The sequence below is a fragment of the Haliaeetus albicilla genome, chromosome 4 (genome assembly GCF_947461875.1).
Source record: "Haliaeetus albicilla chromosome 4, bHalAlb1.1, whole genome shotgun sequence".
Classification (NCBI taxonomy): domain Eukaryota; kingdom Metazoa; phylum Chordata; class Aves; order Accipitriformes; family Accipitridae; genus Haliaeetus; species Haliaeetus albicilla.
This window is the reverse complement of record NC_091486.1, coordinates 38765173-38785633: the sequence shown is the minus strand read 5'-3', so window position 1 is coordinate 38785633 and position 20461 is coordinate 38765173. Positions and strand designations below refer to the sequence as shown.

The 20461-nt window shown below is 45.1% G+C and overlaps 1 protein-coding gene across 50 annotated transcripts in view; it reads right to left on the bottom strand.

Annotated features, from left to right (window-relative positions):
* The window catches only part of MAP2 (microtubule associated protein 2), a 249859-nt gene that overhangs the window by 57528 nt on the left and 171870 nt on the right, over positions 1–20461 (bottom strand). For all 50 annotated transcript variants that reach the window (XM_069781951.1, XM_069781956.1, XM_069781958.1 and 47 more), the window contains one exon: positions 14176–14461. In XM_069781951.1, the coding sequence (XP_069638052.1) occupies positions 14176–14437 (262 nt within the window). In that variant the 5' untranslated portion in view covers positions 14438–14461. The remainder of the gene's footprint in view (positions 1–14175; positions 14462–20461) is intronic.

The following is a 20461-nucleotide window of genomic DNA, read 5'->3' as shown; positions in this document are numbered from 1 at the left end:
ACTTGTTTAAGGCATAAACAAAGTTTAACGTGCTGGAACCACATGGCACAACAAATGCTCCAGGAGAAAACCAAAGGAAAGGGATGATAGGGAGGGACAGAGAAGAGGAGACTGAAATTTGCATCAAAATTTCACGTGCATTCATAATGTCATCCCTCAGACACCTACCAAGAAAATTAACAGTGAGTTCGGTTAAAGCAAAGGGTAATTAACACTCCTGGAGCACTGAGGCTAAAACAGGGATAAAGAAAGATGCAAACAGATGGAAAGGATAAATTAATACGTTTCATTAATTTTGCTACATTTTAGGGAAGGAACACAGGCAGAGCACAGCAAAAGGATTAGCTACATGTGTGCTTGCAGAATTGGGAAAACAAAGCAATTTCAGTCAAAATGTGCCTGTCAAAATCCCCAGTAGGGTGCAGAGCAGTTTCCAAGGTAACCAGCACTAATTGTTGGCACAGTGGAATTGAGTCAACAACAGAAGCACAGACCAACCTGCTCTGCTTAGTGAGGCAAAATACCCCAAATATATTCCTGCAGAAAGGAAAGATACAAAGTGGCTATTTGCTATCTTTGACAATTTGAAAAGCAAACAGGACCTATGGATTTTTTGCCTCCCGGGTACTGCAATTCCAAGTGCAGCAGGACTACAAACCAAATAGCTATTCGATTTGTTTAGAGACATTAGCCAGTACCCTAAGGACAGGTCCTGAATTCATGCTCAGCTCTCCTGGCAGCTGGTGGACAACTCTTATTTCAGTCAAGACTGCTGAAACGCTGGGGAAAAATGACCTGGGCTTCACCCAGTGAGTGATATTTCTGATAGAAAAATCAGACACTGGGATCATGACAACCCTAAGTACTGCCTTTTGCACTTGGGTTAAAAGACAAATGCACAGCAGCAATCAAAGCAGTATGAATAAGTTATATAAAACCCAAATAATGCCAACAGATTAGTGCTTGCGATAGAAGAAAAAAGCAGTAACATAGCTTTACAGAATTCAATATTTGCTCTCAAATGGCTTTGTGTAAATATTTTGCTGTAAGTAGGTCCTTGATCTGGATGTTGGCAATATCAACAGTAATTGGCAGGAGGTATGAAGGCAAGTAATGGGAACATCAGCTTTTAAATTAAATGAAACCACAACACAACTGACAAGTATAATTTCCGTAATAAAGTTGTTGACTTTAAGCTACTGCAGCATCAATGAGGATAGTGACGGATTAATTTAATCACCTGGATTTACTAGCTAACCAACTGAACAGGTCAGAAAAGGCTTGTATTTTGGGAAAGAAAGAGCTTTGATTGTTTAATGCATTGAAACACAAAGGTATGAACATTCAGACTACCTTTGGGGAAAGATGTATTGCAATGATTATGTGTAAAGAGCATGTAAGGGGGAGCTACAGCTGGATACCCAACACAGCAGCTTCATGCCCTGGTGTGCCCCACAGCAAAGAGCTTACACCTTTGTGTTTTGGGGTACTTCAGGTATTCAACAGACCCTCCTACCTTCTCTTTAAACTCAAGATTGTAAATCTGAATCGCCATTATCCAGTCCCTTAACATATCTGCTTTATAACAGAGTAAATCTGGTGCAATACTGGTGTCCTGGCTGCAGCTGAGTTGTGTTGGACTGGTTGTGCTCTGGCACAAGCAAATAGGGAAGCTGGAGGATGGCTTGTCCGTGCACCCCTGGCTGCTCCGCAGCATTCAGCCAAGGGTCGGGCTGCCTGTCCTTGGACCACTTCCACCCCTTCTGCATGTACTTCAGCTCCACTACCCTGACTGCATTTTCCTGATCACCCTCTTCAGCCAGAGAGCTGGACAGATAGTCCAAATCTCCAAGGCACTCAAGTGGCAAAATCCAAAGCGACTCATGCTAGGAGCCAGGAGCAATTCTGACAGTTCCAGGGAGCCCCCCCTCCAGCTCCCCAACACCCCAGTGCACGTTCATTAGGCAGAGGCCTCTGCCACACTGTCTAGCAGCTGTAGAACAAAACACCAAGGGATCAGTCCCCACATCCTCCCTCCCTTGAAATATGAAAGACTGTTAAAAAGTAGTCATACAAATGTCAGTACAATAAGGCAATGCTTTTAAAATGAGCCCTCATTACTGCAAATACTTGCTCCCTGTGCATCTCCTGAGTCGCATCTTCTTAAGTTTATTGCCTGGAACAAAATATTTACTACTGTCAGCATTTCCCAGCCAAGTCAGAGGTGGGAAAAGCTAATCAGTTATGTTTTGTCTGATGCATCAGCAACACAATTTACAGCTAACATGCAATATTGAAGCAGACAACACCAGACCCTCAGCCAGGTCAATGCAGGGAGGTCCCACTGCCTTTCCCAGGACTAGATATCAGCTGAAAACATCACTCACATGTATACGAAGCAGCTATATCTATCGTTCATTAAAATGTAAACTCCTTGGGACTCATGCAGAAGAAACCAATTTGGCTTCAAAACAAAGAACCGGATATTTAATCCTTTGAGTGCAAGTAATACACGTAACAGGTAACTCACTTTTAAATCAATATTTGTTTTGAACTTCAGTACAAGTTAAGATTTTAAACAAACAGACTTTTAAGAACCCCCATAGAAGTCAATGGAGCTTCAGCCACATACAGCAGGAGGTGACATGTCTCTTAAAGTTCATTTTTAGCTCCTTTTGAGCTGATTTTAAACACTCTAAAGAGTGTTTAATCACAGTGTGCCTGTGATCTTTTTAAAAAAGAATTCAAAGTATGCTGTACAAACTCTGCTGAATTTAAGTTTAAAATGAACATTAACCTGTGCACGTGTTGTGTGGGATATCTAGTCGTGCCTTGTCAGAAGGACTGAAGATCATTCTGTCAATGCAACAGAATTTTTGTTCATCCCATCAGGGGATATGGTAACACAATACCATGCCCTGTTCACCTGAGGGCTCACACTGCCAGTCCAACCCTGCTTAACCAGCTAGCTCTGCAATGCAGCAACAGCTGCATGGCTAATCTCTTCCCAGCTCTGCTTCCCAGCCTAGCCCCGCACCTGTACCAAGACAGATGTCTTTCTCCTGCTGACTGTGAGGAACGGTGTTGCGTACCTACAAACGAGCATGTGCAAGTGTTCCCACAGACAGGCAAAGCAGAACACGTCCCACATCAAATACAAGTTAACCAAGTCCCGCAGAGGTTGTGATGTGGATGGATTTTCAGAGCAGTTCTCAGCCCTGCTCAGCAGTTCTGCCATCTCTCCCCCTCTCTTCTGGCACTACTCCAGTCAAAGGGAGCCTTGTCTCTGGCAGGTCACTGTCTCTGACCGGGACTCATCCCTGACCACTCACATGGCCTGCTCCCATCCACTGCCTGCCCACCCTTGGAGACTACTGGCTCACACCTCTAAGCATGTGAAGTGGTTAGGAAAGAGAAATGTGCACCTACTCTTGCAGAAGGAAAATGCAAGACATGCATTTAAAAGCCCTCAGTGCATCTTCTGAACTACCTCTTCCACTTTTCCAAACAGAGCTGTCTTCTCTGGGCACTTAAACACCTGCAAGCTTCTGCAGCCATGGTGCTGGGGAAGTCTGGGTGCTGTGGGGAGAGCTGAGACCAGGGTTTGGGTCACTGCAGCCACCAGGAGAGATCTGCATCCAGAGGCAGAGCTCTCAAGTGTACTGAAACTGAGGAGCAGCGGAGGAAATTCAAGGTCACAGAGGAGCTACACTGGGTGGCTGGGATAAGGCTCGGAGTACATAGAGAGGACAAGAAAAGCCAGAGGCAACATAAGAGAGGAAAAGAAGGAAGAGCTGACAGAGCAATTGTTTAGAAGGGACAATATATTCTTAAATAGAGAGAAAGGATGACAGTGAAAGGAAAGAGAAAACAACTCATGGACAGGAACAGCTAAGGATTAGTTCCCTTTACAGCTCACCAAGAACCTGCATAGGCTGCGTTACTCTGGATTTGGCACGTTACCCTGGCTTTGGGGTAAAAAGCAATAGTCACAGCAGAAGCCTTTTCCTTCTGTCATATGTGGTGCAAGGCTAGGGATGAAAACAGTTTTGGTACATCAGCAAGACTGCCACATCTACGCAGCACTGGCAGCTGATACTTCTGCTGCTCTTTATTAATGTATCTGTCTCACCAGATGCATGGGCTTCATGGACGGAGGACCAGACTGTAAATTAGTTTTATCATAACTGCCATAGGCTATATTGGTTGCTGGGAGCTGTACCAAACTGATCATACATCACTATGAATTGGTCTCAAGGAAAGAACTAGGAACAAAAAAGTGAAATACCTGGGGTTTATTCTTCCCTCCCAAAGTATATAGTGCCTCCAAGTGAAACTGATTTCCATGAAGTATTCAATCTACTCAGCCTTGAGTGAAAATGACTCTCTGAGAAGCAGCTAACAGGTTTTCCTGCCTGGGAGATAATGATATCTCACAGTTATTTTCCATATACTGCATGCAAATAAAATTAAAGTATTGAAGTTTTGACCAGGTATTTTCCACATGCAAGAGAAGGGCTCACTCACATGATCTAATGTACACAGCTGGGATACCTTGAGTTTCCTGCACTTTTTGCATGTCATGAGGAATGCCTCAGTAATAACAAAACTCCAAAAAACAACCAAGACTGCATTTCTAAACCATCACCTCAGAATGGATTTTCCAAGTACCACTGACTCCACTCTGCAGTTGGTCTGTGAAACAGCACAGGAAAATATAAACGTTTTGCCCAGCATCTCCCAAGGAACAAATGACAGAGTCAAAACCAGCATGTAGCCCTCTCACTTTGAGTCATGCCTTTGAATTTCCACATCAGCCTTGTCACTGGTACGGATGGGCACTGGATCATCAGTGCTCATCTGCCAGCTAATGTCAGCAGCTTTACGCTGATTTCCATCCCTTCAGCTGGCAAAGGCAAGCAAACCTGTATTAATGATCATTATAAGGATTTAATTTAAAGTGAGCAGTTAATCTACCAGTAGCAACTCCACAAAACGGAAAAACCCAAACCAAAACACCAGTACATGCTAGGTTTTGCTGTCCTCACTCAGGATATGAATATAGCACAAGAAGAGATGATTTCTTTCTCAATATTGTAACCTCACAGACTAGAACAGCAGGGAAGACAGACAGGGGCTTTGTCCCCAGCTTCCTTCTAATCTTTCCTTTGAGTTCCTCACTCAAATTAAAAACCAGATTGCCTTTGCTTTCCAATTTTAATACAGAGTAGCTCATCAGGATAAGTTGAAACAAGAAATTAATGCATATAGATATATATAAGTAACTCTCTATACCTATCTCACACATGTATTTTGCACCATAAATACACCCCAAAGTAATATTTCTTTTTCATTTCCATGAAAGTCATGCCTCAGTGAGGACAGCAGAGTGAGGTCCCCGTTGCAAAGCACTCCCAGTCTCTTTCCCCATCTACCCTGTCTCCCTTAACCTTGAGAAGCAAATGCTAGAGGAAAGGATGAAAAAAATTAAATCTTCCTTTCCTTTGTCAGACAGCCTGGCTGTGGCTCAGAACCGTTACAGAGAGGCTGTGCACTCCTGAATGCTAAATAAGCTCCCAGGCTACATACTTTCTCTCAGCGGAGCTTAAAAAGAGATCTCACTCTGTGCAGGGACGTGTTGGCATGGCAACAGGGAAAAAAGAAATCAGCAACGCCTGGCACTCCTCGCAGGAGCAGCAGACTGTTTGTGCGACTCATTTTTGTAAGTGATCTGATGGTACCTACCTCCTCTCTGCCAAAGGTTATACCCATGCCCAGCTGCATCTGGAAGGGCAGATGCCCAGCCTGCGCTGGGAGGACCTGCCTCCATCAGACACACTTGGGGATGGCGGGGAGCAGTGCCTTGTGCTGGGCTAACCTCTGGTTAGCCAGGGCTGGGAAGTGCACCAAGCTGCATGCATGAGCTTCCGCAATGGGAAAAGGGGAGAAAGGGATTTGTGAAGCGTAGGGGTGAGCGGGTTAATGACCGCACCTCCAGGCTCTTCTGCTCCACAGCGTGTGAGACCCTGAGAGCTGATAATTGCCTGTACGTGGGGCAAGGGGCCAGGAAATGAGGCAGGCAATGCCCACCAGCACATCCTGGGCTGTCACCTAAGAACCTGCTGCTTCCCTTTGAAGGTGACTTTGGAGAAGCAGTTGCCATTTCAGCTTTGCCTGGAACAGGAGCAGCTGTGTGCCTGCAAAATAAGGCTCTGTTGTTTGGTGATGAACCTTCCTCCAAATCTTTCTGCCCTCAGATCAAAACTGGAATGGAAGATTATATGCTGGCACAGTCCCCAGCGATACCACCTTCCAGATGCAATTGCAAAGACCTCTGCCCACTGCCAAATATTGCCCAGTGCTCTTGCATGTCCTTCATGCTGCCATCCTGGAGATGGAGACCATAACGGCTTCCCTTCAGACATGTCAGGGAAGAGCCGCTGAAGCGCTCCGTTTCCACCTTTCTGCAAGGGGAAGAGCTGAGCCAAGCCCAGAGGGCAGGAGCCAGCAGAAAGGCAGCACACAGCCCTGCACAGGGCCATGCTGCCTGCCTGTGGCTCTGCCACAGCCCTCCTGGGTAACCTGGGCTAGCTCTCTTCACACCTGTCTGCCTTTTCTCCTGGCTTGTACAAGCCTTGCCTACTTTATGTAATTCATAAATGCACAAACTCTCTCCTACCATACATTGAAAAGGACTCCAGCACAACAGGCCACAATTTAGAACATGGCCTCTGGACACAACTGCCCCCCCCAGTCACACAGCTAACACCAGTGCTGGAGGGTCAAGATCCAGCCCACAGAAATAGCAAAGACTGCATTTACAGCCTCCATCAGAGCAGGCAGCCAAACATGGATGGCGGGAAGGAAGGGCAGAGTCGAACAGACAAAGGGCAAATTTTTGTCCACAAAAAAGGGGAGACAAAAGCAAAAATTTAACTCCCAGGATGTGTTCTGTATTTGACAGGATATTCATCCTTCAGCGGCAATAGCTATCCTGGCTACAGCAGCCCTCCAAGAACGGCTGCAGATGTTTTCAAAAGGCAACTTTGATAAACGGCACTCACAGCGTATGGTCTGAATTACCAGTATGGTTGGAACAACACGTTATGAAAGATATTTCCTCCATATCCCAGCCTTGTTGCTCCTTGTTGCATCTCCGAGGCTGTTATGGATTACGTTTTCTGGGAATACCGACGGCACCAAGTGAGCACTGGTTGCCAGGCCAACACACTCACAGGCATTTTGCTCGTACTCCTTAAGAAAGTACAGCTGCTTATGCAATTCCCTCTTATGATGCTCATACCCTAACAAGGAAACACCAAAGTGAATCAAAACACCAACAAGGAGCCCAAAGGAAATGGCTGGTTGATGCCTTCTCTTGGCCAGATTCAATGCTGACGTGACACAATGCAACAGTTGACTCTAACGGTGTTACTACACCCGGGTTGAGATGCAGTTTTCAAAAGCAAATCTGAACCACACACTGACATTTTCAGAGGAGCTTCAGGGATAAAAGACACTGATGGCTGAACTTCTCTGGATGTCTGACTCCCAGCCATGGGAGTCAATGGCACCTGTGCACTGGGTTATCTCACCCCACTCCCTTTCAGGCAATAATTTTTGCATGCTTACACTGCCCAAAACTGTGTCAGGTCCTCCAGCTCCTACCAATATGTTTCAATCACTGACTCATTTCTGAAGTCCCAAGAGGAGGTGGGAGGGCAGAGCCAGCCCCTCAGAGAGGTTACAGTTGGACAAAACGGGATGTCTTACTGGATTTCGTGACCAATAGTGCCAGCCACCAAAAAACACGCAGAGACTGGTCTCTACAGCAGTTACTGAATATTAAGAGTCAGGGAGAAGGTAGCTGGGGGTAGGGGACACGTGAGAAAAGATGGAATTTCTGCGGCTTCATTCCCAGTCCTCTGCAGAAGAACAACTGAGAAAGACCTCTACAGCAAGCTTAACAGAGAATGGTAAAAAAACCATTTTCTGCAAGTGCCCCAAAGAGGCTCTGCTGCCTCCACCTATGCTTGTCTTCAGCAACATGATTTGAACATGTCTAAAATATTCCAATAATGTGTCCCAGAAAATGACACTTGTATTACTCTTAACACAGAGAAGAAAAGTTTCAGAAGTCTGGTATGTTTGCCTGTATCTAAATTGGCAAAGATGATGGTGCATAGTAATTACTGTCACATTTCCTGGGCAAAGGGAGGGAGATCAAAATGCCTAATTAACAGCTTCTTTCCCATGGGAGCCATCAACGACATGGTAAGGTGCATTCTTCCAGCTTTGTAAAATAAACAACTGAAATGGGACGAACACAGCAATCACATTCATCTTTGAATGTCATTGATTTTGCATCATTCTGTGCATTCTGTCTGTGTTGCTTGAGACGTGTGGCTTGCTGAAAATGCACATCTGACAACAAGGCTGGGAGGCTCCTTTGGGGAAGAGGTATTGAGGGAGTTTGTGAGGGGCTCTGGTAACTCCAGGAGGGCTTGGGCAGCAGCAGGACAGCCAACTCAAACAGCCAAACAAAAAGGAAAGCACTGACAAAGCAGTCCTGTTGGAAAGAAAGACTAAAAAGTTCTCTGTTCAAAGACAGCCTGTTTGTATGTTTACTGGCAGTGCCATCTGAGTATTATCACTTGTATGGCGAGAGAGACAAGAAAAAGGGAAAGAAGATTAAATGAAATGTCAGTAGGGGGGAAAAAAAACATTAACACACCATGGTACCAGGCAATGACTCGGTGCAATTTCAGCCTGGAGAGGCTGTTGTGTTTACTGACACCACGCACAGTGCTGCAATCCTGCCCCAACACAACCTGCCATCGCAGCTCCAGTCCTAGCCCTCATGGGCTGAGGGCCCTGAGCCAGCAGAACTAAGCATCATGGTGATTTTTCTAACAGTGCAATGGTGTTGAGGTCCGTGAACAAGATCCTCTTTACCTGGAGACTGGTTACTACAAGGCAAGGCTATGGAAGACGATGGGATACAGACTGTTTCCTTGACACGCTGCCAGGTGGCTGAAACAAGTGCAATCCCTGTCTTCAACATGGTTTTTTTTGCATAGCCAACCTAAAGGGACACGCCACCTCTGCTCAAGTATTACTGGCTGTGCCAGGGCAGTCTTTCAGGCTGACACTCCCTGCAGGTTATTGAAATATAATTATTTAAAGAGTATTTGGTCACAGGAATAGATTTGTTGCAGATGCCCATTTAGTCCCACTGAACAAAGCCTAAAACAAATGGCTGAATTAGGATAAATTACATTCAAGGCTGTAACATGATTTGCCCTTCCCACTTTTCTCTTCAGTTGTTCCTTGCAGACTGTGCTATTCCTGCTGTCTGAATCCCCTCCTCTCTGGGGTGATATCTGCCATAATGCAAAAGCTGTGTGGGCTCTGGATGAACAGATAAAACTGAACCTCTTTTTATTGTCCTTACCTTATCTTCAATTTTTCCTTTTTTTCCATGCCACTTCCCATCCCTGCTTTGCTCCCTCACAGCTTTCATCTCACCAGCTCTCGGCCCTTTGCCTCCCCTAGCTCTCCTGCTTCTGGGTCTGTTCCCTCACTATTTCTCAGCCCCCTACTCCTCCCTCAGCTCAGTACTGCCACTTCTTCATTCCTCTTCACAGGTCTAGGGCTCCCCCTCTTTCTATTTCACTTCCAGACTAACACATACCAGTCTCTGGGTCCCGCTAGCCACCAAAAATCCTGGCCTCTCTCATGTATTTGTCATGGGCTCCCTCACAACTGCCTTTCCTGTGACTCAAGACCTCTGAAAAATAAGGCAGGAGTGCTCAACCCATGGCCGGTCCACTGTGCTGTGTCAGGAAGTCTGCCACAATTTTCCAGCAGTCTCTTTGCATCCCACATGGTTTGGGTACCCTGCCAATTAATGAAGGGCTCTGTTTGTCACTCTGGCAGGACGCGTTACTGTCCTTAACATGGACTGACACCAGGACAGAGCCACTGTCCTGAGGCTCTGGTAATAGGATTTCAGGAAGTGCTTTCCCTTCATCTGTCAAAAAATAATTCATCAAATAACTGTGTAGGTAATCCAACCCCCCTCCAATTATAAACCTGAATTTGGCATATAATGAAGAAAGCACTCAATCAGTTGAGTCACTGTACGTAAAGACATATTGTAGAAGATGTTTCACAAGGCATCTAACCACTTTTACCCCTAATTATACAAATTTGACAGGTTACTCATTAAAAGACAGGTTACTCATGGAAAGAAAAATAAATGCATTTTAAGTGTGAAAAACCAAACCTTTGCAGCTTGATGTTCCTTGCAAGTCAAATATGATGGATTGTGCTGAATTGCTGGTTCCCAGAGAATGCTGCAGCGCATCTGTACTGCTCCTCAGCGCTTCCTCCCATTTAGCTAGCTGACCACGACTTTTCAGTAAGCAAAGAAAAAGCTGCCACTCTTGTATTTCATTACGAGTCAAATGCATCCTGTGCTCTACCATAGTGTCCAGTCTAAAGCTTTCCACATCAGCCCGCTTCAGAGTGAGTTTCTGAAGATTACACTATCATGCCTCCTTTGCAGCACACATCTCATGTGACGTGAAAATGTTTGGCTTGACAAAACCTACAGATCTCATCCTCCACTCTTAATACTTCCAAAATCCTCACCAAAGATGCTCTGTGTGTGTGTGCAGGTGAGGAAGGACATGGACAGACATGGATCAGGGAGAGCACACTGAAACTTGGTGGATCTTGGGCTGTGGGATGCTGCAGACTGCGTCAAAGGCAAGGTGTCTTCAGGAGCTCCTCAGGAGCAGCATGGGACCTGTGGCTGGCAGAGGCACGGGGCTGAGGTTGGAGCGGGGCTGAGCTGGTCTGCCAGGGCCAGCCCAAGTATATATAGAAATATATATACACAAATACATATAAAAAGCAATAGCTGCTTTACTCCCCTTACTCATACCATATCCGTAACAGCTTCCTATGCACTATGCCAAAAAACCTGGCCTATTCTCTCGCACATATTTGACTTTAACTTCAGTGGATGTCGGATCAGGCCCCGAGGCTGCCCTGCCCACAGCACTGTGCACTCTCCCACGTTCCCATCAGTCCATTTGAAAGGAGGGCATTGATGTGTCTCCATAATGCAGCCATTACCAGCACGATACCGAGACAGATCAATCAAAGGCAACACAACAGCCAGATTCAGAGGATTCCAAAATTGAGGTCAGACTCAATAACCCTCAGACAGATGCCAAGAGAGAGAGACATACATATATACAGGAAGGCAAATTTTAACTGTGCAAACCTAAAAATGTCACTTGCAGTGATGGATTGGATGCATTTTGGCAAGAACTGTTATTTCCTCCCCCATTACCACCCCTTGTCCCTGCATCAGTGTTGGCATAAGGTGCCTTTGTCCCAGTGGCCTGACTCTAACCTTCCCCTTAACACACAGCTCTCAGATTTTACAGCATGAGCCCTGCAAACCAGTGCCCTGCTGCTTTGCTGTGCCCCGAAGGGACTATTGCACTGCTGCAGAATACCTCTCCCTAGGAAAGGCCTATTTCGTGACTAAATCCCAGCTCCTGGGTCAGTCGGGTGCTGGAGAGCTTCCTTAGGTGAAACGCCTCAAAACCTAACTGAGCTCTCTCAGCAGGGATGGGGCGATGGGCGGCTGCCTGGGAAATGCCCTGTTTATACTAGTGCTCCGCTGCAGGTGAGCTGGTTGTTGCAGTTGCTGGGGATTTACAGACTCCGACACGAAGGCTGAGAAGCCAGAGATTTTCCTAGGTTATGGTGCTGGACTTGCACCAGGGGAAAAAAAATAATCCCTGTAAATCCACTCAAACCCACAGTTTGGCTTAATCATCTCGGTTGACCTTAGTTTCCTGTGCATTTTCTCCTCAGCGGTTTGGAGTTGATAAACTACTACAAATGATTAAACGATTCCCATTATTGGTAATTATGTGTATCAGAGTGGCATTTAAAAACCCTACCAGACACAACACCCCACTGCAGTTAACATTTACAAGCAGACAAACACAGCAAAGATGACTGAATTTGGTGGCAAATGGCAATCCTGATTTCAAGATCAAACTCTGAATCAAACACCAAAAATCCACCTCTAAACTTCCTGCTTCACAATGCATTAAGCACATCCAGCTAGTAAATACTAGTGTAAAATGAGAACACATGCCCCGGTCCCTTTCTATCACTACAGTAATTTGCCAACAGGTTTCTCCTTCAAAAGGAGAAAAAAGATTAAAAATATATGTTAAGTATCCTAAGATGGTTTATATTGCATTAATTAAATACAGGCTTAGCCAGTGTGTGAGTGTGCAGTTTCTGGAGAGCTAGGAATTCATCCATGAAGGCAGGTAGTTTTAGGGACTTTTCCGGTGTTCAAGGACAAAGAAAGATGCCACGAGATAAGCTTTACTAAGACTCGCAAACAAAAACTGTGTGTATTGACAGCAAGTCCCCACACTAGAGATCTCGCAATCTAAGCAGACAGTGAGAAAAAAGCAGGGGAGGAAGAAATGAGGCCACAAAGTGGTGATCGAAGCAAACTTCACCCTGATCAAGAGAAGCTTTGTTCCCTTGGCAAGTATGTGTCCCCAGTCCCGCTACCTGCCCTAGACCATATTGCCTCATTTTCTCTTGTTCTGCTGTTTAACACCTTGCCTCAAAAAGCAACATGAAAATACACCACTACAATGCCCCCTGATGGGCAGCAGTGGGTTCCTGCCTCCTCTCACCCATTAGCTGCAAACTCCTCAATTAAATGTTCAGACACTGACCACCACTCAGAACCTGAGCTTGAGAGAGCCTGAGAAGAGCATCTCTCTCCTCCCTTTTTAAAGAGAGGAAATTCCTCTTCATCCTGTAAAGTTATTCCCACTTCTCCACGTGTACGGGTAGCACTTGTCCAAGATTGTGTGAAAAATCTGTGGCAAAGAAATGCGCTCAGTCTTCCCATGGCCCACGTCAACCCCTAAGAACTGCAGCATCTGTGATTCCTGCACACCTGCTCCTGCTTATCTGCTGGCTAAGCATAGCACAAAGTTGGGTTACAGCAAAGAGACAAGACCTCATTGTCATCCCTCCAGTCATCAACAGTGTGTTCACCTGCACGCTTACACAAGATTTCCTTTACCTTTGGCTTTCAAATTTTGGCTATCCGCAAGAAGAGACCCTTAAAATCTAAACCCATTTACTTTTAGCAGAAAGATCCATTTCCAGCACGATTGCTTATGAAATGACTGTAGGGTCCAAGAGCCTTAAAATACTCTGCTGCTGAGAAATTATGGATAGCATCTCCAAATGCTGTCAACAGCCAACAAACGTTGGTAGAAAGATCTCTTTAGCATGCATGGATGGATGCATCAAGGGCAGTTGTGTCTGTACAAGAGAAATTCCTCTTGCACTGTGCATCTGGGGTTTAAAGTGGGAACTCTGCACACAGAAAATTAGCATTTACTTCTAAAACAGGAAACTTGCTTTGCATATTTCATCTTGACACAGTCACACTTCCCCCTCCCACCAAACAACAAGCTGAATCCTAAAATCCTAACATAGTTTACAAATAGACAAAAGTCCCAGTGAGTATCCAGTGAAATATGCCTGGGCAAGGGTGAATAAATGCTGATGCTGAATTGTGGTATTCCTGGTCAGACTGAGCAACACATTATTCTGCAAATAATTGGTGGTTTCAAGAAGGCGTTGTTACTTGTGAGCAATAACAGGAGAACCCATCCTTCATGCACACACAAATGCATGCCAAGAGCAACATGAGCTATCCTTGCACAACAGCTGAGCGGTTTCCTACTCCCTCCCAGGCCAGAGAAGCTGAGCAGCTGCTTTACACCAGCCTGTTCTTTTGTCCTCAGAGAGGTGACCCTGTCCCATCTACCAAGACACACTAAGGCACCATCATGCCTTTCCTGAAGTCTTCTCAGAGCACTGCCCAGGGTCATGGGTAAGGATGCAATTTGTGCAAACCCGGATAAAGATGCAGCCCTTGCTGTGAAGAGCTAGTGCCCTTCCAAGGCACATGCTCACTCACGTCAGCTTCCCCAATGCCCCAGGGCATGCTTGACTCCAGCTAATATTTCCCCTTGGAGGAAAATCAGTCAGTGGTCTGCAGAGCCCTGTATTTCATGGCGGGATATCGAGGCATGTTACCTGCTGTCTCCCTGTCTCCTGCCGACAGCTCTCCATTGATTCCATTCTCTTTGGTCCGAGCATACGTCCCTGGCTGCTCATGGCCGCCCAGCCCCAGCTCCTCATCCTCTTGGTAGGGAAATCCATTGGCACTTCTGACCAGTCCAGCACTCGTGCTGCCCTGTTCCTTAATTTCAGGTGAATGTGGGTGTGAAGAAGCCTCTGTTAGCTGACCCGAAGTCCAGTGCGGTGCCTTGGCTTCGTCTTTCCTATCCTCTGCCATGGTTCCTTGCCTTCACTGCTTGGCCTGAAACGACATTAGCAGGAAAGATCAGCTCCAAGTGGGTGACCGTGCCCCTGACCATTAGGCAGCAAGCGGGTGCAGCACAGGCACATTACCAGCAGTGCTGCCAAAGAAACTTGCATCTGGCAGATGAGAGAGGGTTTAAATGCAGAAGTGTCTCTGCTTGTCTGTCCTGGGCGTGAGCGAGCTACTTTAAAACCTAAACAAACCATGACCGGTAAAAATTACAGGTCAAGTCCTCCCTGACTCTCATATGCCTTGCAACTATTAGCACCAGTTTCTTGAGGGCTGCCTTTTCATTAATCTGATTTTAAATCACTAATTACAGTTAAACGTAGACCCACTTAACAAGAAGTGGATCAGTCACCATAATGCAACAACATCTTCCCAGGGTGATAAAGGGAAGAATGCCACAACTGCTAAAAGAAGTGAAGCTGCTGTTGCAATTTTCATTGCAGTTGCAAAGAACAGGTGCTCTTTGGGCACAGAACTACAGGGCTATCCATCCTCTGTGGCGCATGCAATCTGCTGCTAGCCATGACAGAAACCACATTGGAGAAAATTCACTGGGTTCCTGAACATATGTGCTATTTGACCCTGTTTATATCCCCTCTTATTTGCTGTTTCGTGAACATTCACACTCATTCCCTTTTGTCCAAAACAGCCTGTGGGGAACAGTTGTTTCCCACACAAGCACTTGCATTCTCTTATGACTATCAGTATTTATATATAAACAAAACTAATAATTATTTGCTACTTCACATGTATTTCACTCCTGTTAATTAGCTCTCACTTGTCCAAGCCAGGAAAAGAAGCCACTGCACAAGCCATAGGCTTTGGCTACTCCTCACAGAAAAATGTAGTAGTAGCTCCTCAATATGTAAGCCTAGGAAGACAACATATCGTAATCTGTGTTCCAATGATAAGGTAACCTCCGGGGGGGCAGAGGAAGGCTTGACCTGAGCTAGCTACTTCCAAGTGAAAACCAGCAGGCCTCTTCCAAAAGCACTTGCCATCTTTTTTTTCCTGGGAGAAAAAAAGATACACCTAAAAGAAATCAGATGAACGCAATAAATCAGCTGCACATCACAGAGCCTGAGCAGTCTAGAAAAGAATGCACAAAACTGGATGGTGCATATATTCTGCAGACGTTTAACAAAAACCAAACAAACCAACCAGAAAAAAAACTAGTTTCCACAGAGTCAGGTCAGTTTGCAGAAAACCTCTAAACATGAGAAAAAGCTATTGTTATTTGTCAGATAATAATTCACAATTGGTAACTCGACCCCTTTCTGATCAGATGTTATCATTTAGTAGTAATGGCTTTCAGAGCTAATTTAAATTAAAAAATCACAGTGAATCATGAAAATTAGATTTCATTTACAATAAATATGTGACTCAAACTGTAGTTCCACCCCAAAAAGGACTAATAACTCTTTTGCCTCCCAGTGAAACCATGGTGTTTTGGGAAGCGCAGCTCTGTCTGCTCTCACCCTGACCCAGCACCATTTCCTGGGGATAACCAATTGCACGAAGACTGTAGGAGCAGGTGAAACTTCAAGCCCAGTGTTTACTCTGAGCTGTAATGAAAATGGTGGGCTGAGCAGTATCACAAAGCTCAGTAGCACTGAGACATGCCTTAATCAACCACAGAAATGGTAAACATGCTCCACATCCCTTTGCCTTCCCCCCCTCCTTTACCCTGATGAGAGACTCATCAGTGAGCCATTCTGCACATACAGCAAGAGCCTTAAGGCAGCCATCTCAAATCATACCAGAAGAGCTGATGGGGTAACTACAAAGGGGAGAGCCCAAGCTTGGCAAAGACCATCTCCTATGTACCAAAGACATAGTCTCTGCCTCTGGGTCTGTTTACTGCATGACACTAGAGAACATTTTCTGATCAGAGCCTTTCCAAAACATGAGGCCACAGGACAAACGTCTCCCTCTGTACAGGAGTGAGTACCACACGTCCAAAGCCACCAACGTTTGGGGTCTGAGGACAGAACAGAGCCTGTTCTGGGAAAAAAAGGAGACATTCTCATCTATGTCCCCTGAGGAAGCTCAGAAAGAAAAAAAGGGGGAAAAAACCCCAAACCCCAAAGTCTAACTCAAGGCTTTCCCCACCAATCCAGTGTGGTTTGAACCTGACAGCAAGCCCCAGGAGCAGTATGAACCTGCTCACCAGCTTCAGCAGTTCAGCCCCTGGGTCGCCCACAAGAAAAGCCCAGCACCTCAGCAAGGAGAGGGAGGGTTACCGAAGACCCGAGTGTGGGGAATGCAGTTCTGAACATCACCGAGACGAACATAATGGTTATCTCCCACTGCCGCAGTTTGGAGGCTATTATCCCTAAGTACCCTTCCCGGTTCCAGGCAGACACTCCCTGCTTCACTTGAAGCTCTTGAGGAAGGATATTCACATCCTTACAATGGACTGTGTCACAGAAGTCCTCTGTGAAAGTAACAGAAGTGCTTTTATCTTTAAAAATAAATACAGTGGGCAGGCTTCAATGAGAGCTGTGTGTATCTGGAGGCAGAATTTGGCTCAGTATGGTTACAGAGTGAAACATGGATGAATTCATTCTTGACTCTGTTATTCATCAAGTGCTCTCAGAGTTTATAATGGTAGTAGAAACACAGCAAGTGAGTCACACAATGCATCTTTGTACTCAGCAATTTAGCAATGACTATCTGCTGTATGGCGTGATTCATCCACAGCTCAGGTTCAAATCCAGAATACACAGGTGTGCTTTCTACCATCAGGTTAGTTGTTTTCCTGTCATTTCATTAGCGTACCATGGAATTAAATTAATCAGGTAATTTAAATATTGACACAGAAATACCAAGAGTGGACAAATATTACGGTGGAATTTAAATAGTGTTAGCTATACTAAAAGAAGAAACCTGGAATAGTTTCAACAATCTAGGGAAACAGTACTTCAAGGAAGCAAAAAGTTCCTCTTTCCACTATGATTTACTTATTCTTTGCATAAACTGCAATGAAGGCTTTCAAAAAAATATCAGAAAAGAAGGCACAGCCAGTCCTCTAAAATGTCGTGTTGCCTTAGTTAAAAATTAATTTGGATATTTATGGGCCTTTCTTCCCTACCCATTATAGCAGAACCTCATTATCAGAGAATATGCAGCAGTGACCTTACTAGTATGTTCTCACTGCTTTTCTTCTCCATCAGCTGAAGTTACTGGCAGTGAGAGGGACCAAGGCAGGTGCTGGACTGCAGCAGGAAGGGCAGTGGAGCTCACAGGCTGCACCAACACCCCAGCACGGCCCCTTACTGCAAAGCCATCCTGGTGACACCACGTCAATATGCCACGGGGCACAAGTATGAGCCTCGGCACAAGCTGCGTTAGCTAGATGGCACAGGATTGTGGAAACACTCCTCCCTCAGTATGTTCCTCACCTTGAAGCCTAATCAAAGCCAGCCATGCAAATCAGGGTATGGGAGTGGGGTGGGAAATGCCCCCTCCTTCCAGAGGGATCAAGCAGGCACTGTTGCGCACCACAGGCCACATCAGTGATACTGACCCACATCTGTGGGCCATGCACAGCCCTCCCCAAAAAGGCTTTCCTTGTCCATACTGACATGGAGGATGCTACTGAGACCCTGGCCATTCCCTGTCCGGAGAGATCATGCTCCACCAGCAGCTGCCAACAACAGCAGTAAAGCAGCAGTGAAGAGACACTTCACAGACCTTAAATTCATGTCCGTGTAACTCAGGTGGTCCACTAGGGGTGACATTATGGATCTGAACTGGACATCCTGCCTTCTAAACTAATAACTTGTAGGAGAAATGATGGTAAAAACAAAATCCTCCAACCTTTTCAGCCATTTGGGAACTGTATAGAGACAGAAAATACTTAAATAATTTGGAATTAATACAGAGGGACAAGCAGTCTGACTTTGCAGTTACCTCCTCGTTTCAAAAGCACTGAACATGTATTTCTTAACCCATATGCTCTTTTATGTGACACCAGCTCCTGCTGCCATGGCTGGGTTGAACCGAGCCCGAGTGCTTTGAACTCAGCACACCACAAATCACCCACAGTAATACAGCATGAGACCATGACATGCAAAAACCCAAGATAATGCTGATTTAAACATCCTGCCATGCTAGCTGTCCTGTATATTTCATGAGTACATCTTGCAGAATCATCTTAGCATTACATTAACATTGTCTTTGCACGTAAGCAGATGAATTTTCTACAAATTTCACTTTTTAAGAGAACTTTACAGGAGACCAGAATTAGGCCAATACTGAAGGATTTTGCAAATACCCTGCCTTCCTGCTTCAAGTCATGTTTTTACCTACTCCTGTGTCTGTGAGCCCATTCACAGTGAAATGAGGCTTTTTGATTTCAGGGAAGCTAATTCATTAACTAAGAAAAACAGCCACCAGGGTACATGGAGGAAGACCTACAATTCCAGTTCAGGGGAGAGAATAACACTGGAGGTTTGTGAAAGGAAAGACAACAGACTCCTCCAAAAAGAAAACCAAACCCTGGCAGAGGGCATGGCCAGATCCTGAGCTCAGTGGGAAGGAGAGGGGAAGTGGCCCCTGTATGGCTCCAGGGCCAAATCCTTCTTCCCAGAGGGCTATTTAGCTCAGATGCACCATAGCACTCATTCAGCTACCCTGCTCCCAAGTCCAGCGCCAGGAGAGGGTGGGGATTGCTCCGTGGAGGCAGGCTGGGGCACAGAGGTATGGTTAGCATGATCTCAGGCACCCAGGCTTCCAAAACTCCTGAATGAGACTGCCTAAAAGAGAATTTTTCATTAAATTTAAGAAATTCAGATAATTTCTTTCAGAGAAAAGAAATTTGTGAGGTGAGGTGTTCATAAATTTTTAAAGAGAAGAGGGCACCAAGAAGTAGAGAAGAATGAAATTGTCTCTGAAATGAGTTACACTAAAAACCAAATAAAAAAAATTCCTTCCTTAACATAAAAAGCCCAAACCATGCACAAATAGGGCACAATCTAATTCAGACTGGTAAACAACACAACCGAGAAAACCTTTAATTCACGTCCACGTACCAACTGGCCAGTTGGGATGATGTGTCTGAATATTAAATATCAGGCACTGTGGATTAAGAAGTCCCAAGGGAATTTGACAGTAAATTTAACTCACTGACAACTATGTCTAGAATTGCAAAGGAAAGCGGGTAGGTATCAGGAGGTCGGAATAAAAGCAACAAGCAACAGAAGGTGGGAAATCTGGACAGACAAATTCCAATAACCTCCTGCCGCCATCATAAAGCTAAGCCTGTCATATGTAGTACACAAACCCTATCAGTGCTATTGTCTTCATGGACTCTCCACATATTTACAAAACACAAGGGCTAATTTTGGATGCCATGAACACATGGAGAGCTTTGCACCCACATTTCACTCCTTCATTTCAGCTAACATGCATCTTCTCTCAAATTAATTTGATTATTTTCAGATGTGAGCAGTGTGCTTCACACTGATCAAAAAGAATCACAGCAAACAGCATGGATGGGGAAAAAGTCTCATGGCATCTGACAGGGACCATGTCAGCTTCCCTCTTACTTAAAATGCTTGGTCATGGTCCAGAAGCCACTAAGCAATTAACAAAAGTTACCACTTGATGCTAAATGTCTAAGTGCTGTAATTCTAGTAATATGGTATATTATTAGACAGAATTATACATTCTCTCAGTTGGAGCCACTCTACCTCTCAAGCCTAATAAAGGATAAACACATTTCTCTGGTAATTTGTAACAAATATGATTTATTTCTTCCTTGTCCAGTGCTTAAGTTATTAGCTTGCAGCTAGATCCCTCTTTCTAGACAATATGAGTAGACTATCCTCTTAAATACTACCTTGCATCTGTTAAAAATGCAAGCAGTGTTCATCTCACACTTTTATCAGCATTTGGCAGTTTTTAAAGGCTTTTCCATTTCCACACTGCAAACAGTTAGTCAATAGTCACATATTCTTTGTAGAAAATCCTTTTGATTGTACC